At 36.9% G+C, this 24,998-nt stretch overlaps 1 protein-coding gene across 8 annotated transcripts in view; it reads left to right on the top strand.

Annotated features, from left to right (window-relative positions):
• RIC8B (RIC8 guanine nucleotide exchange factor B) overlaps positions 1-24,998 on the top strand; it is a 109,724-nt gene that overhangs the window by 1,799 nt on the left and 82,927 nt on the right. For all 8 annotated transcript variants that reach the window (XR_001156052.3, XR_001156051.3, XR_012921386.1 and 5 more), the window contains exon 2: positions 7,338-7,385. Coding sequence is in view for 4 of the 8 variants with exons in the window: in XM_012772773.3 (XP_012628227.1) it covers positions 7,338-7,385 (48 nt within the window). In the remaining 4 variants the exon portion in view is untranslated. The remainder of the gene's footprint in view (positions 1-7,337; positions 7,386-24,998) is intronic.

Genomic DNA, 24,998 nt, shown 5'->3' with positions numbered 1-24,998 from the left:
TAAAGCATAGGTTTATGTATTGTGGACATTATAATAATTTAACCCTATTTATTATTACTGCTTTCCAGAAAAGATATAAGGCAGCTACCAACTGATTTTCAAAAGAAAAAAATACAACATAGAATTTGGCCATTGTGTTGAATCAACTAACGTTTATTTAGCACTTATTATATGTCAGATACCCGGGAATAAATAGGAAATTTTTTTTCTGTAGGGGAAGGAGGAAGAAAAACCTCCAACTGGATCATATCACCTCCTTCAATATTTCTTTCCTTTCATGGCTAAACTAATTAGACTCCAGATTTGCTTCCTCCAGTTTATCTCTTCTTATCTCCCTCCAGGTTGGTTTCCACTTACCACTCCTGTCCAAGTGCTGTCAGAGCTTAAATCCTGGACACATCCAAATCCCCTTTTCATAATGGGAATGTTTTTAAAGTTGTTATGCCCACTGTATATTGTTTAAGGTGGTTTCCTGAAGTGCTTCAGAAGATTCCCAAATACTTGTAATTTTGGGGTCACGCCTGAGAGTATGCTCTTACTTGATGTGAAATGGGTCAGCTCTTTTAGAAGAAAGGTTTCATATTTAATGCTGATGATAGCAGGGTTGATTATAATACAAAGAAAATAGCTGAGCTTCATGTTGCAGTGAGAATTTGCCCCTCAAGGGAAGAGATTCTGGGGGCAGATGAAGGGAAGGGGAAGTATGATCATAGTGGTTAGGGAATAACAGTGGGAACGTAGAATTAAAGTGCCTAGCTCTACAATATATGGAATCTGAAAACCTGAAAAAGTAGCTAGATACTATGTACTTCAATTTCCTTATCTGGAAAAATGGATTTGAGAAATGTTTGGAATAAGAGGTGATTATAGGGCATTGAGGCGTCCAACCAAGAAAGAAATGAATAATGTAGAGTGATTGGTTCATTGTTTGGGAGAAAAGTAGGGAAGTTCTTTATGCTATGTTGTTTCTTTCATAAAGTTAGTCTTTGGGAGGAGGCAGTCAAAATATAGTAGAAGGTGAGGTTTGGCATCAGATAAACCGTGATTCAAATACCAGCTGTGCCATTTATTAGCTTCATAACTATGGATAAGTTTATTTTAAGCCTCTGAGTCTCAGTTGCTTTATGTGTAAAATAGGAATAATAATATCACCATTCTTTTAAATTATTTTGAGGATTAAATTAAATGAATATAGTGCCAAACACTGGGCCCAGTGCATCTAGGAGGTGCTCATTAGGTTACAATTGCAATGATCTTGGTGCTAAGGAGGTCAAGAGGACCACAATGTGATCAAAAGCCAGACTGCCTGGAGTTTGATCCTCAATTTAATGATTTGTGTGGCCTTGGACAGTTATTTAACTTTGCCGTGGCTTAGTTTCCTCATCTGCCAAATGGGGATAATAATAGTACCAATATCATAGGGTTCTTGTCAGGATTAAATGAGTTATATGTGCCTACCACTGAGGAATCACCCCATAACCGTTAGATTTGATTTAAAAAGGCAGGAATTAAACATGCGGCACTGAGTTAACGTAACACAGTATGAAAATTGAGAGTGAAATATGCTCCATTCTTTCTCTTTGTTTTTCTAATGGGTAGCAGAATATCTTGTACCATGTTCAGAGCAACAGTTAGCTCTCTGGCTCCAGGAAACAACATGTAATTTCTACTATGTTACAGAGACTCATTTCCAAGCCTTCTTACTTCATTCACTGACCCTTGTTATCTTGGGGAGGGGGAAAACTCTATCGCAGAAAGAACAAAACTTGTCTGTCAAGGGCATAACATAAATTGACTCACCATAAGAAAGTATTTTTTTAAAAAATAGGAAGAGGGGTTGTTTTTTCCTCCTCTTAATTCACCTGTTAAACATTTATTGAGTGCCTGCTATGTACTGTGTATTATCCTGAGCACTTTCACATGTCATCATGTATAATCCTCTTACATTAAAACTTATGAGAGAGATGGAAGTATTCTATATACAGGTCAAGGGCACACAGCTAGGAAGTAGCAGAACTGGTCTTCAGATTCCATATCCAGGGCTCTTTTTGCAGTGCCCTGTTGTCTTTACCCTGTCTATTCTGTTTTGGAGCATAGGAGAGAAAGCTTTTTTAGTAGCTGTATATTACAGTCCTTCATTATCTGTGCAACCTCCTATAGGTATTGAAATATGCAGATGCTCAAGTCCCTAATATAACCTGTTATAGTAGTATTTGCATTAATCTGTGCACATCTTCCTGTGTACTTTAAATTATCTCTAGATTACTTGCAATACCAAATACAATGTAAATGCTATGTAAATGGTTGTATTGTTTAGGGACTAATGACAAGCAAGTCACTGCACTTGTTCAGTGGAATTTTTTTTTTTTCCATATATTTTCAATTCATGTTTGGTTGAGTCTATAGATGTGGAGGGAACCAACAGATGTAGAACCCATGAATATGGAAGGCCGACTGTAGTTCCTTTGGCTACTGTCAGGCCCTGATCATCTCCACTTTAGTTATAGAATGAGCTGTTAATTTGGGGAAGTATGTGTCATTCTGGTCTAGACTGTCCAAATTCTTGCTCTTCCTTCAGGGCCTGTTCTAATAATAGATTTACAGACCAAGGGCCATGAGGTATATAGTAGTATTGTGATTCCTTGAATCATAGGATATTTAGACTAAAAGGAACCTCAAAGATAATTGAGTACAACCCTCTTCTTTAATTAGTGAAGAAACTGAGACCTAGAATCATCAACTGTGATAACCAGAGAGGTGGTTTAGTAGCCATAGAGGCCACTTGGACATATGACTACATTGCAGTAAGTTCCAGCAGGATTCCATTTTGGAAGTATGGCAAGTTTATGGCCAAAGGAAGGGTAAAAGTTATTTAAAATACAGGCAGGTAGGTAGGTCTCCAAAAGTGGTTCCCATAAGGGAGGAAACCTATACTACGAGCAGTGAGGTCTTCATTTACGTGTTAGAAGAACCTGATTGATAGAGAACTAATATTGGGACAGTTCTATAAATACAGCCTCTGCATTTGAATAGGGTTTATAAATATCCTGCCCATGTAAGAGGACTTTTTGCTTTCCACTTTTGAGGTTGAGCTCTGACTCTGAGTTCACTCTGTGGGTTTTGCAGAGGAACATGTTTAGTGGGCTGTTCTTTTGTTATACCTTGTTCTTATTTCCAGATTGGGTTGTATAATCTGTTACTGGTTTTTAGTTCTAGAAGTAATCTCAGTTCATGAAACACAGCAAAATATATACCACTCCAATTAGGTTTATTCTCTTATATTAGTGCTGTTTGAGTGTATCTTTAGAAATCTGTAAAATAACTCCTAGTTCTCTAATACGTCTGTATTTAAAGGGCCAGATATCACATCTAGGCCATGCAATAATAACAGTAATGGCCACTGAACACCTATTAATACTATATGCAAGGTGCCATACATAAAGATAAGGAAAATCTGATGAGTAGTAACGGGGAGTAACTTGACCGAGGTTACACTTTTAGTAAGTAGTGGGACTGGACTCAAACTCAAGTTTGTCTGACTCCTGAGCCTGAGCTTTTTAGAGCCTATTCATGTGGTATAAAACCTACAGTGGGGAGTCCTCATGAGTCTGGTGTGTCACTAAGCTGGTGTGGCTTGTTTTGTCTCTAAATTGAGCAATGGTTTTACTCTTTAATTTACATTTGACTTTTTACTCCTATTCTCTGGAAATTAAGCATATTAAGAAGGTGAGGTGGTGGTTGACTGTTGGCTAACAGTTCTTCAAGGGCATTTACATCCAGAAAATGCTAGTTCCCTTTCCCTCTTTCAGCCTTAGAAAGGAAAGAGAATACAGGTTAGGGGTGCTGAGTAGGTTAGGTATGATCTAAGTTAGATAAAAGAAACCAGCCATATAGAGGCCAATATCTATTGGATCTAAACAATAGATGGTTTAGAGGTTTAGATGGTTAAGAGGGTTGAGCTTCTGAATAGATTGGCAGATTCAGAATTCAATTTGTAGTGCCTCATATACCAGTATATTTTTGAATTAAGCCCTCATGCTAGTTCTAGACAGGGCTTTTTGAAGCTGCTGCTGCTACTTTCTTTAATGTTTTGGTTTTATGACAGTCTTACATTTAAAAAGCAGTAGAAAAATTAGACCTTGGTACTATTCTGATTTCTCTCCTTAAAAGATTAATTCTACATAGGAACTGTTTAAAAGATATTTTTGTAACTTAATTGGTATCTTTCCAAAAGAGATTTTTTTTTCCTGTCCCCTTACTACAAATGCCAAAAAAAGTTTTAGAAGAACTGTTATATTAACAACTAGGTACAATTATTCCTGGCAATTTACGGAATTAATATTTCACATATAATGGACAAAAAATAGGCTTTCTTGATTTCTTAGTATTATTTTCATTTGCATTGAAACTTTACTGAACTTTAGTTTATACTTTTAGCCTGATGTCTGGTGGTACACCTTTGTCCTTAATATTAGTTCTTACTAACCTCGAGTCTTTAAATTCCTAAGTATAGCCTTCAGATTTACAGCGTCGTCTTTCTTCTCTCTTTCCTTCCTTTCTTCCCTTGCATATTCATTCATTCATTCTTTTGTTTGTTTTTAGACAGGGCCTCACTCCGTCACTGGGGCTAGAGTGCAGTGGTGTCATCATAGCTCAAGCTGCAACCTCAGACTCCTCCTGCGCTCCAGGGATCCTTCTGCCTCAGCCGCCTGAATAGCTGGAAATACAGCAGGGAGCCACCATGCCCATCTAATTTTTCTATTTTTTTGTAGAAACAGAGTTTTATTTTTGGCTCAGGCTAGTCTCGAACTCTTGGCTTCAAGTGATCTTCCTGCTTCTGCCTCCCAGATTGCTAGGATTACTAGTGCTAGGAGTGAGCCGCTGTGCCCAGCTATTCATCCTTTTTTTTTTAAATTTCCCTTTATATTATAAAAATAATATACCAACAATGAATCATCTTTTTAAAAAATTGCTATATAATATTCTGTCAGGTAGATATGATATGTTTAATAGATTATTGTTACATGCACATTTCATTAGTCTCCTTTGTTGGATATTCATGCTGTCTCCTCTTCTACAGTATTAGATAACAATGCAGTGAATATACTGACATATAGTTTTTCTCTCCTTCTGAATGATCAGTAGCACAAATTCCTAGGAGTAGGAGTTCTGGGTCAAAGGCTATGAATATTTTTACAGCTTCTGTGTTGCCAAATCACTTTCTTTTTTTAAGGTTTGTGTCAATTTATACTGCCACCTACAATATCATGCCTGGATATTGATGCCCATTCTTCACAAAGTTTTATGTCCTCAGTCTTATTCTCCTTTGATATGGCCTGTGAGCTACTGCCCAAAATATTCTTTCAGAATGCTGTTCACATCTGCCTCATAGTCTTCCCTTGGTAACCTGTCACCTTTCTGCCGATCAGGTACAAATTTTTAAATCTGTGCCCCTACCACCTGACTTCTTCCTTTTTTTCTTTTTGAGACAGACACTTACTCTTTTGCTCTGGGTAGAGTGCAGTAGCATCATCATAGCACACTTCAACCTCAAACTCCTGGGCTCAAGGGATCCTCCTGCCTCAGCTTCCCAACTAGCTGGGACTATAGGTGCACACTGCCCAGCCAATTTTTCTATTTTTAGTAGAGACAGGGTCTAACTCTTGCTCAGGCTCATCTGGAACTCTTGAGCTCAAGCAATTCTCCTGCTTCAGCTTCCCAGAGTGCTAGGATTATAGGTGTGGAGCCACCATGCTGGGTCATCATCCATTTTAATTGTTTTGCTTCTACATTGGAGGTAGCTTCCCTTAGATTTCCTCAACTGGCCCTTATCTCTTATCTCCAAGTCTTCCCTCTGACCCTTTCTTACATCGAGAACTATTTGTTTGCCAACATTTCTCCATCTCATTTAATTTCAAAAATTGTTGCTTCTATATAGCTGTCAACGCAGAACCACCTGTAGTGGTGATGATATCTTTAGCACTTAGTGTACTTAACTCTTGGTGGGTTGCCAATAAATATTTGTATGTGTGACTAATAAGAGAAATACAAAGGAAAATTAGGGAGATGTTCAGTGGAGATTTTTTTTTAAAGGAAGGGTTAGGATTCATAAGAGCACATGGTTCTCCTGAACAAAATTTAAAAGGAGAATGAGGAATTCTGTGTTCTATTTTTTGGATACCACCATTTATGTGACAGTGGGCAAGCCAATTTATTTTATCTTTCATTCTCTACTTAGCTACACTGGAAAGTATAGAGTTGCCAATCATTTTAAGAGAGTCATAACACTCTCTCTTCACCTCCATTTATTTTTTCCTAAGTATCATTGTCATCATCATCATCATTATAATCACAATATTTTCTGAGTATTGACCAGGCACTGAGATGGTGCTTTATATGCCTTAGCTTTTTTAACACTCACAGTCAACTTCTGACCTAGGTAACCCCTGTTTTCAGATGAGAATTCCAGTTATAGAGAGTTTATCAGGCGTCCTTAAACTATGGCCAGCGGGCCACATGCGGGCTGCCTAGCACATTTATCCGGCCCTCCGGGTATTTTTGCCGCTGCTGCCTGTCCTGCTTAGCAGCCGACACATCCCGGCCCCACAGTGCGCACTCTCCAACAGTCTGAGGGACAATGAACTGGCCCCCTGTTTAAAAAGTTTGAGGACCCCTGGTTTCTTGCTCAAGGTCACAGCTAGTAAGTGGTGGAGCCACGATTTAAACTCATTCTTATAGAATTTTCTAAAATACCATGCTATCAGGTCTCTTCCCTATCTACAGTTCTCTGATGATTTCTTACTGCATTTGAAAAAGAAAGTACAAACTCCTCAGCAACATTGGAAGACCCTTCCAAATCTCTATCCAATCTACTTTTCCATTCTCATCTTCATGCCCCCATCCCCAAACACATGTTCTATGTTCCAGTCTCACAGAGCTGCTTACTTCACTAGTATGTCATAGTTTCACAAATCTGAGCCTTTGCTTTTGTCCTTAGAATGCATTCTATTTGCCTTCTGGCAAACTCCTATTCATTCCTCAAGGTCCAGCTCAAATGCTCTCTACTCTATGTAAAACATTCCGGATTTTCCTGGGCACTAGTGGCTTGGTTCTCTTTGCTACTTTGTATACATTTCTGTAGTTTTTTTCACACTACTTTATAATTGCTTACATGCCTGTCTTTCTTACTATATCTTTCTTATAATATTCTTAATAAGAATATTGAAATACAAGAAGGCAGCATTTTTACAGGGATATTATTTCATGTATTTTTAAACATGGCCCAAAGTTAAAATCTGTGTATTTGAAATAACATTTTTTCCCTTTTTTCCCCTCAGCATAGGGCTACTTTCAAATTTGAATCAACAGATGAAGATAAAAGAAAGGTAAGCCTTGGTGTTACTTTGTGTGTGTGTGTGTGTGTGTGTGTGTGTGTGTGGTGTGTATGTTCATGGACTTTCTAAGTGGTGGTCTTATTTTCATCTGGTTGTTGATTGGTTTTTGGTTTCACTTTAGTTTGCTTTTTAGGAACCCTGAGAAGAGAGAGAGGTGGTAGGTTTAATATGGGTTACACAAAACTCCCTCCTGCTCCAGCTCCACAGGACCATTAGATTTGCATAAATCAGTAATGTGGGAAGGATTCAGAGGAGACTTTCTCCCCAGATCTCACTCCTGAAGATTGACTTCATTTGGTGGCAGGACTCCAGATTTCCCAAAATACAGCTTAGCCAGGGTAGGTTAAGTTTTGGGAAAGTAGCTGTTCATGCTGCTGCCCCTCAACCACATTTCCTTCCCTATGCTGGAAATTATTTATGTCGTTAGCAGTTGCCTAGGTCAGTGGCATAGAGAAAAATGGAGTTAAGAGACTCATCAATAGAGGAGGAGTTATAGAGAGGGTGCATCAGAGATAAAACTCATGTTATTCTTGGCTGTTGGGGTTGCCTGTGGTTGCTTTACTTAGTTGATTAAACCATGATGTTAATGAGGATAATCTTACCACTTCTGTCTTTGTGTTCTACTGGACTCCATACATCTATCCCTGACCTCACAAATGCCAAAATCAGATTAGAGAATATAACTGAATCAGTGAAAATCTATCATTGCTGCTAGAAAAATAGCTTAAATTCAGTACTGTGCTGGGAGTGGGTTGATGACAACTATTGAAATCATTCCTCCATCCACACATCTAATCTCTATGGCTTGCTCACTTTACCTCTTAAGATTTCTCCCATCTATTTTCTCCTTAACTCCTGCCCTAATTCAAACCTTCATCTAGATTACTGCATTGGTTTCCTAACTCTTCTTTCATTTTCCAGTTATATGCTTCTCTAGTCGATTGTCATCTGTAAATCTAAAATAGTAATCTGAGTGTGTCACCCCCAGCTTTAAAACCCTTCAGTGACTTTCTTGGCCTTCCAAATAAAGTTCAAGCTTCTTAACATGACATAGTAGGTGCTCAGTGATCTGATCTTTGCCTACTTTTGCAGCCTAGTTCTTGCTTTTCTCTCCCTTGTATTTTATGTTTTAGTAGTATAAAATATTTCCACTCACATACACATTCCTTCTGTTTCTTACTTCCTACCTTTGCATATATTGTTTTCTACCTAGAATGCCCTCTCCCTCTTGTACATGTCTTCTCTTTTTCACCTGGTTAATCTCTACTCACCTCAGGGCACCTCTTTCAGCAAGCCTTCTCTGACTTTCCAGTTAGGGTGAAGTACCCCTCTTCAATATTCCCATAAAATTCCATGTAAATCTCTAACAGTGATATTTATACCTTGTTTCTTAATTATATGTTTCTCAGTGTTAGACCCTGGTATCTTTATATCCTCAACATCTTCTGTAGAGTGCCCAGTACATAATAGGCACTCAAAAAGTATTATTCAGTGAGTGACCATGAAGTATAAACTTTGTAGATTAAGGGTTTAACTCTGACTTTCTTTTGGAGTTGAACAATGTAAGCAGGACTTAGAACAGGGATTCTTAACCAGGGATATGCTCTTTGGGAAGCTTTTTCAAGATACACCTGCTTAGGCCCAACTCCTTATCTATTGAGAATTTGGGAGGGGTGGCTCCCGGCATGTGTATTTTTATAGATGGTCTTAAGGAAATAAGTATGCATACATTTGGTGGGATTGCAAATTGCTCAGTACCTTTGGAGGAGAAACTGATAGTATCTACCAAAATCACAGATGCATTTTACCCCTTGACTAAGCAGTGTCACTTTAGAAATCTATTCTGTGGATTGACTGAACCCAAATAAACAAAATTATTTATTGAAGTATTGTACATAATAGCACTGGAAATAACCCAGTGTCCAGCAATTAAGGAGTATTTGTAGAAATTATGGCACATTTACATAATGGAATAGTATGATGTGGAAAAAAGAGAGAAAGATGCTGATATGTGTTAATGGGAGAGTTAAGTGGAAAAAAAAAGCAATGTATTAAAAAGAACATATTGTTGGCCGGGCGCAGTGGCTCACGCCTGTAATCCTAGCACTCTGGAAGGCCAAGGCGGGCGGATTGCTCAAGGTCAGGAGTTTGAAACTAGCCTAAGCAAGAGCAAGACCCCGTCTCTACTATAAATAGAAAGAAATTAATTGGCCAACTAATATATATAGAAAAAATTAACCAGGCATGGTGGCACATGCCTGTAGTGCCCAGCTACTGTGGAGGCTGAGGCAATAGGATTGCTTGAGCCCAGGAGTTTGAGGTTGCTGTGAGCTAGGCTGACGCCACAGCACTCACTGTAGCCTGGGCAACGAAGCGAGACTCTGTCTCAAAAAAAAAAATAAATAAATAGAACATATTGTTGACAAACTCAGGTATTCAGGCTAGGAAGGTAGCTGCTATTTATTTAGTTTAGTTGGGAGAAGTCGTACTACACTTGTAGGTTTTTGTTTTTTTATTTGTTTTGAGACAGAGTCTTGCTCTGTTGCCCGGGGTAGACTGCAGTGGCATCATCATAGCTCGTTGCAACCTCAAACTCCTGGGCTCAAGCAGTCCTCCTGCCTCAGCCTTTTAAGTAGCTGGCCCTACAATCGTGTACCTCAATGCCCAGATAATTTTTATATTTTTAGGATAGATGGAGCCTCACTCTTGTTCAGGCTGGTCTCAAACTTCTGAGCTTAAGCAGTCTTCCTTCCTTGGCCTCCCAGAATGCTAGGATTACAGGCGTGAGCCACTGCACCCAGCCTACACCTGTAGATTGATGGTACCTTAGGAATCTGATTTTATAGTCTTTGGTAGTGCTTTTACTGGTCAAAATAAGCACATTAGGAAATTCGTGCAATCCATATAAATTTCAGTTGAAGGGAAGAAGTTTCCCATACACTTAATAAAACATGTTTATTTCCTGTAGGGTAGTAGAGAAGCCTAACACTTTTAAAGTATTGTCTTTTATGGACTTTTAGATCTCTAGAGAGGGTAACTACTGTATTAGTGTTTATTCTCATGTATAGTGTATAGATTTCTGCTTATTTGGAGGTCTGTTAAAAACAAATGTCATTAGGGACCTCGGTAGGTAATCTTCATTAATGGAAAAACATTGGCAAACAAATCCATTTCAGTCTCCAGGGGTTAAAACCATTACTGACTTTTTCATGCCTAAGAGTTTGACATCAAAACTATTAGACAGTTTTTTAAGTTCTCGATGTAGAAACACGTAAAATAGTAGGCATTTCTCCACATTAAACCCAATCTGAAAATAAAAGGAACTCAAATTACTACCCAATTTGTTTTGCTGCCCGAGATCTCTTTCCTAAACCTGTCTCTGGAGCCCTCTGCCAGCAACTACTTAGTAATAGCAGCACCTTTTTTAGATAAACTATGGTGCTGTCCTTGAAAAATACAACACCTTATATAAAAACCTTTGTGACAATTTAGAAGCAAGTGTAAAGAAACAGTGCCCTTTAAAAAATAAAACTTGATTATACTGTGCTTTTTAGGAGATGGTTATAAATTAATGATCATTAGCCCTAATTCCAGACATGTATATAGTGTTTTGCATTTTTACAAAGATTTGCTTCTCACCAGTAGTGCTGTAAGTATGGCAAGAATATCACCATTTCTATTTTATGGATAAGAAAACTGAGGCTCACATGAACAACAGTTTGCTAACACACCTGTAGTAAGTGGTAGAGTCTCATATAGAAAACAGATTTTTCTGGGCCAGGTGCCGTAGCTCACGCCTGTAATCCTAGCATTCTGGGAGGCCGAGGCAGGAGGATTGCTTGAGGTCAGGAGTTCGAGACCAGCCTGAGCAAAAGTGAGACCCCATTTCTACAAAATAGAGAAAAAATTAGCCAGGCACGGTGGTATGTACCTGTAGTCCGAGCTACTTGGAAGACTGAGGCAGGAGGATTGGTTGAGCCAAGGAGTGTGAAGTTGCAGTGAGCTATGATGATGCCACAGCACTCTAACCTGGGTGCCAGAGCAAGACTGTATCTCAAAAAAAGAAAGAGAACAGATTTTCTGACTATTATGTGTAGTTCTTTCACTGCTCGTAGCTCCCTATTACTACCATTTCAGGTATATTTCAGAAGGCTTGACATTATGATTCAGTACCTTGTTTTAACTCTTATTGCATACCTCAAGAAACCATTTAGGCAACCAAACTTAAATCGGAAGATAGCAAAGGTATTACCAACTAGGAGTACTTAGAATTTTCTAACAAAGCAGCCAGGCACAACTGCTAATGTTTGTGCGTATAATGCAAATAGTTACAGGTGCATGAGGATCATTGTATATTTGGATATACACCTGTGCTTATTGGAACATGTGCTTTACATACTCTACGTAAATTTGGTAGGCTGTGATTATCTACCAGCATATAAACAAATATATCATGCAGATATGTAGGATGAGTGGGGGAATATGATGAATAATATGACAATTTACATCTTGAGAAAATGAGAGCTATTACATTGATTTTAAAACAAAACTGACCTCACAACCAATAAAGAGTACTAATTGCAATAAGTTTTGAAAAAGATATCATAAAATGAGCAAAAGAATTGCAGTTCTTTCACCCATAAGATAAGAATACAACTTTATCAATGTGGAAAACTTCAGTTGTTGTCTGAGATAAATCTTTGTGTATACAGGAATTTTCCTCAAAAGAATGAAAAGTAGCCAGATTTCAAACTTATTTCATTACTTTCAAACTCACACAGTAAACCTGTATTTCTGTGAAACCACAAGATAATTGCCAAGTTGAGTTTGTGAGCTGAGGGTTCTCTTTGAGAGGGTTCTCTCTTTGAAAATTCTTGCTTACTTATTTTTGTATTTTCAGCCCCCACCACTGCATGTGACACAAAATAGGCACCTACAATAAACACCTGTTAAATGAATGAAGGGAACTTGGAGATTGAATGGAGGCCAGAATTCCTGTGACTTGTACACATTGTTTAGTTTTGTGTTTTATATTCTCTTAGCAATACAACTGAATCTGAAGCACATTTCATGTTGTTCACTGAAAAAGGAAAATACAAAAGTGTGTGTATACCATGTAAAACTGATAAAAACTGTACAAAGAAAAATGACTGCAAAGAAATTCACCTAATGATGGCTACCTTGATATTACTGTGGATGCTATTCTTTCTCTTTTCTGTATTTTAAGTTTTTCTTTTATAATAGATTATAATGGTCTAAGAATATGGTAATTATATTCTTAAATGCATGGTATGTTTTATATTCTTTTATAGTAGTGTGATTGGAGGCATAAGCAAAGAGCAATATTTTCTTTTTTCAAATCTTGTATTTTCTTTAAAATTGACCTTTTTGATTACCTTACATATTCCTTTTAGAGGAGCATAAAAATGTTGTTAGGTTTGGGATAGTATTACTTGCAGAACCAATATATGAAGTGAAATAAATGTATATAAACACAAAAGTCCATTCTGCCACTTCTGCCATTTAAAATACTTTTCACTTTTTCCTCCCAGACTTGGATATACTTGGCATATTAGAGATCTTTGCAATCCACTTTTTTTTTTTTTTTTTGTAATAACTATGTACCTGGCCCTGTGTATCTGTGATGTTTGGTTTGGCACTTTCTGAGGATTGCCATTGTGGACTATAGAAGATGAATAAGTAAATTTCTATATTAGATTCCCCCAAGGAAATGTGCCAAGATATAACTATTGATTTGATGTCTTCACTTGAGGGAATATTTTGGCACATGGTGCACGTACAGTTCTCACTTAGAAACCAATAGCTTTAAAGATGATTTTCAGTATCTTGATGTCTTTAAAACGTATTCACACAACCAAAAGTATATCTAAAACTTTTATTTTTTAAAGTACCTATCCAGTTGGAATCTGGCATACAACTTGACTTAGAAGAGCTGAGATAAATCATAGGGCAGGATGAATGCTTCACAGTAGTTCAAATAAAACAATTTAAACTTCATTCCAAACTCCACTTTTAGCTATTTTGCCAAGGCATTGAGAACTAAATCTAGAGAGAAAGAATGAAACATCCGTTCTGACTTAGTAAGCCATAGGTAAGACGGTCTATATGAGGTCTTTGAATCACTTTCTAGAATTGCTGTCTGGAATGATAAGAGTAGTATCTTTGATTGGTCATTTAGAGTTTCAGGTACATTTTCTCATACAAAAATTTCATCAAGAAGTTCCTCTTCCAGCCATGACAGTGTGAGGAGCTCTGCAGATTCACTCCTTAATGAAACTCGTAAGAGTTATTTTAAAAAGCAACCATTTAAAGTCACTAGAGGCTGGGCGCAGTGGCTCACGCCTGTAATCCTAGCACTCTGGGAGGCCGAGGCGGGCGGATTGCTCGAGGTCAGGAGTTCGAAACCAGCCTGAGCAACACCGAGACCCCGTCTCTACTATAAATAGAAACAAATTAATTGGCCAGCTAATGTATATAGAAAAAATCAGCCCGGCATGGTGGTGCATGCCTGTAGTCCCAGCTACTCGGGAGGCTGAGGCAGGAGGATCACTTGAGCCCAGGAGTTTGAGGTTGCTGGTGAGCTAGGGTGACGCCATGGCACTCACTCTAGCCTGGGCAACAAAGCGAGACTCTGTCTCAAAAAAATAAATAAATAAATAAAGTCACTAGAAATAGTCCCAAGGACATACCTAATGAAACTGGTAAAAATTATTTTTAGTCCCAAGGACGTACAGTCAATGAAGAAATATTTATTTGAGAAAATCTAAAACCCAATAAGAAAAATGTAAGTCTGTGCTTTGAACTGAGACCTGCTCCTTCCTCCTCTTAGTTAAGTAAGATAGAAACTGTCCTCCAGATTGGTGCAGTGAAGAACACAGGGCTCTCTTCCTTCCCCACCTCCCATTTGATGGGCTATTTTCCAGGAGGACAGAATGTTCGCATTACTCATCCAGCTTCCAGCTACCTGTTGCTGAGGCTGAATTCTGGGTAAGTGTAGCTAAAAGAGGGAAAATCAGTGCCTAGAGTTGCTATATTATATGATATAAAATATCCAGTTTCCAAAAAGAAAAAATAAGACATGCAAAGAAACAGGAAAGAATGACCCAAACACAGGGCAAAAAGCAGGCAACAGAAATGCCTGTATGAGTGACCAGATTTTGGATTTAACAGGCAAAGACTTCAAAGTAGCCATTATAAATATGTTCAGAGAACTGAAGGAAACCATGATTAAAGAAGTAATGAAAGGTATGATGACAATGTCACATCAAATGGAGAATATTAATACAGAGATAGAAATTATTTTTTTAAAGAATTAGAAATTCTGGATTTGATGAGTAAAATACAATAAGTGAATATAAATTCACAAAAGGGGTTAAAAGTCAATTTGAACTGGCAGAAGAAGTAATAAGCAAAGTTGAAGATAGATCAATAGAGAGTATACAAGGCAAAGAACAGAGAGAAAAAAGAATAAAGAAAAATGAAAATGCTTAGGCAGGGGCATTGCTTGAGCCCAGGAGTCGAGGCTGCAGTGAGCTATGATTCCAGCCTGGGCAACAGAGTGAGCCCTCGTCTCTCTCTCCCTCTCTCTCTCTCTTTTTTAAAAGCATTTGTATAAAACAATATGTATGTAATAAACTGATCAGTCACTAACAGGCAGAAATATATTTGCCAAAAACAGCACAAAGGAAAATGGGACAAAGCTGTATTGGGCTAAGGAAATGACTCCAGATGGTAACTAGAATCCACAAGAACAAATCAGGAGAATGAGAAATGATAAATAAGAAAGCTAATATAACAAAAACCATTAGTATATACTTGTTTTCTTTTCTTCTCTCAGCTTCTTTGAAAGATGAAATTATACAAAGTATTAATTATGTATTGTGTTTGCAACATTTATAGATATATATAATAATAACACAATAAAAGGGAGAAGGGAGTAGCACTATATGACTATTCCTGTATCTTACTGGAATTACATTAGTATAAATCTGGAACTGATTCTAATAAAATGTATATGCTGAGTCCTAGAGCAATAACTAAGGACGTAATTCAGACTTGTACTCTGAAAATTACAAAACATTGTTGAACAAAATTAAAGAAGAAAAACCATCCCACATTCATGGATTAGAAGACTTACTATTACTAAAATGTCAGTACTCCCTACATTGATTTACAGATTCAGCACTGTTCCTTTTAGAACCCCAGGTGACCTCTTTGTAGAAATTGACAAGGTAGTTCTAAAATTCATGTGAAATTTTAACAGGCCTAGAATAGCCAAAATAATCTTGAAAAGGAAAACAAACCCAGAGGACTCACAATTCCAGTTTTCAAAATTACTACAAAGCAACAGTAATCAAGACAGTTGGTACTGGCATGAGGATAAATATAGATATTAACAAATGGTACTGTAACACTTAGGTAGCCACATGTAAAAGAATGTAATTGGACTGTTAACTGATATCATATACAGACATTAACTCAAAATGGATCAAAGACCCAGATGTAAGAGCTAAGCCATAAAACTCTTAGAAGAAACAAGAGGTAAATCTTCTTGTCCCTGGATTTGGCAGTGGATTCTTAGAGATAACCCCCAAAGCATGAGCAACAAAAGAAAAAAATAGATAAATTGGACTTCATCAAAGTTAAAAATTTTTGTGCTTCTAAGGATACTGTCAAGAAAGTAAAAAGACAACCCACAGAATGGCAGGAGATATTTGCAAATCATATGTCTGATAAGAGATTTATATCTAGAATATATAAAGAACTCTTACAAGTCAATAATAAAAAGGTAACCCAGTTTTAAAATGAGCAAAAGGATTTGAATAGACATTTCCAAAGAAGACATACAAGTGTCCAGTAAACATGAAAAGATACTTGACTTCATTAGCTGTCAGGGAGATGCAAATCAAAACTACAATAAATTACAAGTTCACCCCCACTAAGATGGCTAGAACAGCAACAAGTGTTGACTAGATAATAACAAGTGTCGACAAGAATGTGGACTGCCATTGGGAAAATAAAATGGTGTAGCCACTTTGGAAAACAATCTAGCAGTTCCTCAGAAGGTTAAATATAGTTACCATATGACCCAGCAGTTGCATTCCTAGGTGCCTACCCAGAGAAGTGGAAACATATGTCCACATAAAAACTTTTACACATATGTTCACAGCAGCGTTATTCATAATAGACAAAAGGTGGAAGCAACCCAAATGTCCTGCTGGTGAATGGATAAACATAATGTGTTATATATCTCTATAATGAAATATTATTTGACCATAAAAAGGAATAAAGTTAACTGATACATGCTAGGACATGGATGAACCTTGAAAACATCATGCTTAGTGATAGAAGCGAGACACAAAAGGCCACATACTGTATGATTTCATTAACATGAAAAGTTTAGATCCATGGTGACAGAAAGAAGATTAATGGTTACCAGAGATGGGGGAAGAGGGAAATCAGAGTTATTGCTAATAGGTATTTCTTTTGGGGGAGATGAAAATATTCTAAAATTAGATAGTCATGATGGTTGCACAAATGTGAATATAGTAAAAACCAGTGAATTATATACATTTAACAGGTTGAATTTTATGATATGTGAATTATGTCTCAAAACTATTTAAAAAAAAATACTAGTGGATAACTTAACGTATGCCTATCACCATTCCAGGTACTGTATGGGTATTAACATATTTAATCCTCACAACAAAGCTATAAAGTAGGTACTATTATTTTGCTTATTTTGCAGATGAGGAAACAAAGGCACACAGTAATTACTTGCGTAATGTAATGAAGTGAGAGGCCTTGATTCAAGCCTAATCAGTCTGGTTCCATGACCTAGGTGCTGTGCCATACTGCCATTCGTTAATAATTGGATTGACCTGTTGTGTAGCTTATGAATCAGTTCTATTCATTTTCTGATTTTAGGCATCCAAAATTTAAGATTTGATGCAGAGCATAAACAAAGCTTTGACATTGAACTAATTATCAGCATTGACAGTATGGAGAAGAGCATGTTTTCCAGTGTAAGTGACTGAATAGAATAACTAGTCAAGATATCTACATTAGCTCTTCCCATAGGAAGTGTAGTACTTGACCTATAGGATTTAGGCATATTGTAGATTATTTTTAGATGGCTTTGATTGATGCTTTTTGTTTTGTTTTTTTGCCCAAAATATAAGGTTTCTTTTCCTTGACAGTTGGCCCATGTCTTCCATTACAAATTTTGATCATATGCTCAGGAAAATGGAGAATTTGTACATCTTCAACCAGTGGAAAACTCTTAGGGACCTGAAAATCTTTGGCTGACCAGACATTTCCAGTGTTCCCAACTCCTCCATTTATAGATGAAAAACTGAGAGGTTGACTTACCCAAAGTCAAAGTTAACAAATGGAACTGCTAGAACTCAAACCAGGTCCTTTGTCTCCTTTTCTGCCTTCACTGATCGTCTTTGCAGGGCTTATCATCAAGGATCTCACAGTGTAGTAAGGAACCCACAATATCTTCCATTACAGTAATTCTAAGGAATGCTTTACTAAGGCTCATTATACTCTGACTAAATACTTTGAGTTATGGTAAGCTTACAGCAGGCACAATGCTTTTTTAAGGTAACTCTAATTGTTATAAAGCCTTTACTTATATGAACTCTGTGTCTGCTTTGGTTGATGCTCCTCGTTTACATATACTCCTCTCTGCCTCTGTTCATGTCTGTCATTTGGCTTATCTTCCCTCCCCCCCCCTTACTGCCCAACATATTTATCAAGAAGCTTTGTCTAGCTAACTTCCCTATAGTTTATTCCTTCAATTCTTTAATACACAGCTTAAATTGTTATAATTATGTTAAAAGTTAGCATGTTATGCTATGTTAAAATTTAGCATTTTATTCATTTTACATATGTTTTTTTGTTGTTGTTGATTTTTTGTTGTTGTTGTTGTTTTTTGAGACAGAGTCTTGCTCTGTCGCCCTGAGCAGAGTACATTGGCGTCATCATAAGTCACTGTAGCCTCAAACTCCTGGGCTCAAGTTATCCTTCTACCTCAGCCTCTGAGTAGCTAGGACAATGTGCTACCACGCCCACCTAATTTTTCTATTTTTAGTAGAGATGGGGTCTCATTCTTGCTCAGGCTGGTTTGGAACTCCTGAGCTCAAGCAATCTTCCCACATTGGCCTCCCAGCATGCTAGGATTACAGGCATGAGCCACTGCACCCAGCCCATTTTACATATGTTTAATCTCCCTAACATGATAAACTACTTGTCATGTTCTTTTATAGTTCACTAACCCAAAATAGACATCTTGTCACTTAATTAGAATGTATTTCTCTCTTGAATAATTTGCTTGAATTTTACATTGGGAACATTTTCGTTGTATACCTATATAGGGGCTATGTACACAGTAATGGACACTGTAGAATCTAAATGGACACTAAAGAATCTATAGAATTAATACAAAATTGTAGTTTTATTTTTATAACATCACTACTTCCCTGTCTTAAGTGGCTTTGCCATTAAAAGGTAAATACAGATGAAACCTTCCTAACCATATTTTGCCTATATAAAGTGTGCCTGTTAATGTTTCCTGATCTGTTTGTCCTTCTGACCATCTTTATTTTATGATGTGCCCTAGCTTCCTACACTACCCCAAGCACTCTGCTAGAGGTTTTTTAATGTATCATCTCATATCACGTTTATAATCCTAGTTGTTATCCTGTTTGTAGAGTTAAGGAAATGAGGCTCAAATGATTTCAAGAAATTTACAAGATTACATAGCCACAGAGGCAAAGCTAGTATTTGAATCCAGGGACTTTTTTTTACTTCAATTATACTGTTTAAATTAAGTAACATATAAGATGCTGTATACTTTATAATATGTTCTCTCAGATGCTGTCCATACTAAATAATACTGAAAACCTATGAGATGGATAGATTTCTATTTTATAGATGAGGAAATTTAATTTCAGAGAGATTGAATTGGTCTAGATTCAAGTTCAGAAAATAGTGAAATTAGGGACTAGAGCCCAAATATTTTGTTTCTGTGCTTTTTCTGCCATACCACTAGTGTATTCTTATGCCTCTAAAGACCTCTACAATCAATCACACAACTATCTCATTGAGACAGCTTCCTTCTTTTCCTTGTTCTTGGCTGTCTTATTCTCCTCAGGCTGTCATAATAAAATACCACAGACTGGGTGGTTTAAACAACAAATTTTTCTCATGGTTCTGAAGGCTGGATCCAAGATTGAGGTGCTATTAAGGTAGCTTTCATTCTGAGACCTCTTCTCTTAGCTTGTGGTTGGCTGCCATCTCACTGTGTGCTCATATGACCACTTCGTGTGCATTTACATGGAGAGAAAACTAGCAAGCTCTTTTGTGTCTCTTCTTATAGAGGCACTAATTCCACCTGACCAGGGCCTTGCCCTCATGACTTCATCAAACCCTAATTACCCCCCAAAAGCCCCATCTCCAATACCTTAATCACACTTAGAGTTAGGGCTTCAACCTATGAATGTAGGGGTAGAGGAACACAAACATTCAGTACATAAGTCAGCTTACCATCAGAGTCCCTGACTATCTTTTACCCATGCTAAGCTACTAGAGCTGAGAACCAGGGATTCAAAAATAGAGATAGTAGTTCAGAGTAGTTGAGTGTTGTGGAATAGATGGCCTTGGAGACAAAATAGGAAAACTCCAAAGAGGTTGTATATAGGAAAGACTTTGATACATCGAAAAAGGCAAAGGGATGACTATGGGATCAGGATTTATATCATCCACTAAGATAAGAGGAATATGTTGTGACAATGTCCATCTTCCAGCCTTGTTAGTATACTACATAATCAAATGATAGCTTATGCTGAAAACTTACTAAAGATTAAATGAGTTAATATTCTCTCATTTGGTGAATTCTAATATGAAACAAATGAAGATACTTCTGTATCTTCCAATATGTTGACTTGAAAGGCTAAAATACATTTCACATAGGTAGTGGAGACAAGGGCTTTCTGAAAAATATAGACTCTTAGGTAGTAAGAGAAGCAGAGTTGGCTGATTCTGTGTTTGAAGAGAAAAAGTTTTGACATATCTGCCCTTAGGCAAGAATGGAAGGGCAGCTGATTGGTTTTATGAGCTTTCATTGACACCAAGGTGTCTTTTCCATCTGTTAATGAATGAACTCTTAATGATGTAATTTCTCTTTCTCAGGATTGCTAATTAGCAAAGAAAATTGAGCCAAACTTATTTAATTATTGTTACTCAGAACTCTCTTTTCAGTATTTTTTGGCAGATCACTATGGTATAAAACATATTAAGGATTGTATTACTGAAAAATGTACATGTACAGGAAGGGGAGTTAGAAATGAAATTTAAGAAATGAGATAAACCTCATTCACAGAGACAATATCCATTAAATCAAAAGTGAGAATTACCATTGCCTCCCATACTACAAGTAAGAAAAACCCAAAAGATTATATATATATATTATATTATATATAATATTAAGCTAAATGTACATGGACCCAGCTGCATGAGTATTTATTTAGAAAATCTCTTTAGTTTTTTTATAAAGAATTCCAAATCTGACCTCCAGAATCCTCTCTCTCACTAACCTTTATTAAAAGCACATTTTTAAATTCTGGTAGTAAGTCATTAACTATTTAGTATTTTTATAAAATACAGTTTTTGAATAGGCCTGTCTTCTGGAACTGACAACATTGTTCCAACTGTAATTATAGTAAGCTTATTTTAGAATTTAATATCCCCATCTTGCACATGAATGTGCACACGTGTGCTCTTTCCCTCTCTCTCTTCCTCTCTCTTTCTCTCTCTCTTCCTCTCTCTTTCTCTCTCTCTCTCTCTCTTTCTCTCTCTCTCTCTGTCTCTCTCTCTCTCTCTCTCACACACACACACACACACACACACACATGCATGCGCACGTGCGCTGGGTATAGAGGGCAAAAGTTGAGAACTATCAGATTTAGGTGACTGACCTTCAGCCCCAGTTCAGAACTAAAATTAGATCCCTGTGAAATATATATCCAGTGAAGTCCATCAGAGAAAAGTGTAGATGTAACCTTGAGAGTCCAGGGAAACATCATCCAAGGGAGCCTGCCTTAACTATAAAAATTCCTTTGACATGTCATGTTTTATCTTATAATTCATGAGACTTTTGTATTGTGATTTGTAATGTATTCATTTATTTTCATGTAGAAATATCCTCTGCAAATAAATATTTTAATAAAAGAGTGTTTCAAGAAAATGTACCAGGATTATCTTGTGACTTTAAGTATCCCTGGCACTGGGCCACATCTTCCAGATGAATGTGCGTAGTCTATTTTAAGAGCGAGGTTCTATCCCATCCTTATAGGAGTACTGGTTGATTCCAGTGAGAGCACATTTCAAGCATGTGGCTAACACTGTAGTCAATGCACAAAAAAGCAGGAGAAGGGGAGTCCATTTTTATTAAAGAGAAAGTAGCAGGCAATAGGATAGTTATTTCACTATCGCTACAATAGACAGAAACATTTAAATAAAAGAAAAAAGTAGAACCATGTTTAAGGATTTAGGTCTATTATTTAAGGAGAAAAAAAATCATCCTCAGTAATTGCCTTCACAGGTCTAGTTTAACTCAGAATTGCTTTTAATGTTAGGAACACTCATTTTTGGTTTATTTCTTATGTATTACTAGCTATCTGTAGAATGAACAGAGAGTAGGATTAAGAGTCAAATAAGAATTTGAGTCTCCTTTCCCATTATAGCTTTCTGTGCTACCTTAAGCAAATCATTTAGCCTCTCTGGGAAATAGTTTTCATATCTGTAAAATGAGGAAGATATCTCCTTGTCCTGAATATGTTAGGAGGTGTTATTTTTTAAAAGAGTTCTGTGACCAAATAAATTAAGGAAATATTCATTTTTAAAAATTAAGCAGGTTTCTTTTCCATTGTATATCTGAGAATCTTTAATATTTTAATACACTTTTTAAGTTTTTCAGACTTAAATGCCCACAAAACCCATTTTTTATAGCATCTTTTGTACTGCTAGTGTTTGTTAATAATAAGTTATCGCTATAGCCCCTTCTTACTCTTAACATTCTGATTCTGGAAATTACACTCATTTTGTTTGGATCTTTAGCTCTTTTCTGGACTATAGTTATCCTAGGATTACTGCCAAGTGGAACTCAGTGCCTGTACTGTGTGTATACCCTTCTTTTTTTCCAGTTTGAACTGGAAAGTTGTTGCATTTTCCTGTTTCTTGTAAATAAGATGGTCTTTGTCTTTTGTAGTTTTTACTTTCTTTATTTGCTTTTGTTTCAGTTTATTCAATCATTGGCCCATTTTTATTCTAAATTAATCTATTAATTTTTACCTGAATTTCACCAACTAACAATAAAGATTTCTGAAACCCTAAGGTCATTAAATCCTTTCGAGAATCACTATTGTTGGAGAGAAAACTATGTCACTTATACATATGGGCTTATTATTTCGATCAGAAAAACAAGCTTCCTCCTTCAAAATACTGCTGTTGATTGAGATCTTTAATTATAGGTCTTGTTCTCAGAAGTGTAAAATTTTAGCTTTTACTGTGTTCTATCATCTCACTTAAGAAAACAACATTGTAATACAGGGAGTATTATCCCATTTTATAGGTAATAAACCAAAACACAGAGAAACCAAATAACTTGCCCAAATCTTACAGGTAATAGCAAAATCATGTCTGTTTGATTGCAACTCATATCTCTATAACTTGTAGCTTCTTACTTCTTCTATGATCCTAATGATACTGTATATGGCACATGCATTATAGTTATAATATGTAACATTTATTGATTATTTAATTCTGGGGGGCAGCATATGTAGATCATCTAATTTTATTCTCCCTACAATTTTATGAATTAGGTAGCATTTTACAGATAAGGAAATTGAAGAAGTCAACCACTTTATTCAAAGTCATACAAGTAAATGAAGTAAATGGCAGCTGGGAATTAATAACCTATTGAATGTGGGGACATAATATTCTATAGCAAACAGTACTTTGAAGATGCCATGCTTAGTATGTGTGTGTGTAAGTATTCAACATATTGGACAGCATCTTTGTACCTGTGGAAGAAGATTAAATAGAAAAATCCTACCCCCGCCCAAAGCCAATAAGAGAGATAAGTCTCCATCAGTATAATTCAAGGTCAGAGATGTTAAGTACAAAAAAAGAGGCAGAGATTAAGTACTCTGAATTTAGAGGTGGAGGAGATTACTTCAAAAGATAGTATTTGTTTTGAGGATAGGAATGATTTGGAAAGTCAGGGGTTAGGAAGACAATCTAAGTAGAGAAAATAACATGAGAATGGCACAGAAATTTGCACGAGTATTAGAGAGTAGGTTATTGTGCCTGAATCAAGGATATTGTGACAGTAAGTAGTTGAATATAAGCTTGTTTTTATTTTTATTTTTTTTACACAGCCTCCTCATTTACTTTTTAAATCTTTCTTTTTTTTTGCTGCATATTTTACTTATGTAACATTACTTCTTCTCTTTAGGAGCCTAGTTCTTGTCCTGAGAAGGGGTTGATGATGCCTAGAAGAGTGGTCTATTGTCTGGGTAAAAATGGGTTTGGGGGAAGAAGTACTGCTCCTTGTCGTGACAGCTGGTAGCCTTCTTGACCTCTGCTATTCTCAGTGCTCTGTCCAGCATCACCCTGTCTGCCACCAATACCAGAGACAGCTTACTGGACTCCTGCTGAAGCCTCACTTTCCCCCACTGCCTATCACTGCAGGGGTCAGGCAGAGGCTGGGTGGCCTCTTTATTTTTTTCTTCTCTGATGTTCTTCCCTTCTAAGTTTTAGAACTTCCTACTTAATGAATTCAGATGTGTTTTATGTGAGATGTCGTCTGTGGGACAGTTAAGGAGAAATGTCTACCAGGCAACAACATTTTCTTTTTGCTGCCAAATTTAGAGTCACTCTCTGAGATGTGAAAGATACCACCATCAACCAAGTTATCCAGATTGGAAACCTGGGAAGTTTCTTGCCTTGCTTCCTCTTTCTTCATTCCTTACCAGTTATTCAGTCAGTGCTACTTCGTTAAAATTTCTTGTCTCTCTACTTTTCCCAGTTCCACTCCTGCTGCCTTATTCAGACCCACATCATCTCTCACTGAGATTACTGCAACAACTTCTTAACTGATCGCCCTGCTTCTGGCCCTGCCCCCCCCCTTTTCTTATCCATTTTCCACATTCACATCAGAGTCATATTTCCAAAGTACAAATCTAATGTCATTTTCCTACTAAATACCCTTTAATAAGTTCCCCATTTCCCTCTGGATTAATTCCAAACTCTTCATTCCTCTCATCATACCAACATGGACTAGTATATCTTCTCTTTTAAAAAAAGAAAAACAGCCTCTCTTGACCTTATATTCCCTCTTATTGCCATCACATTTCTCTGCTTCCCTTATAACTACATCTCTTGAAAGGTATGTACTTCTCTCTCTCTCTCTCTCTCCCCAATACTCTTCAGAAACTGCTTTTATCAAGGTCATTGGTGATCTGTCTTTGGCTAATCCTTATTCTATTTGATCTTTCATCTGCATTTGAAACAGTG

This window comes from Microcebus murinus, chromosome 10, assembly GCF_040939455.1.
Source record: "Microcebus murinus isolate Inina chromosome 10, M.murinus_Inina_mat1.0, whole genome shotgun sequence".
Classification (NCBI taxonomy): Eukaryota; Metazoa; Chordata; class Mammalia; order Primates; family Cheirogaleidae; genus Microcebus; species Microcebus murinus.
The sequence above is the reverse complement of the archived record's forward strand: the minus strand, read 5'-3'. Positions and strand labels throughout refer to the sequence as shown.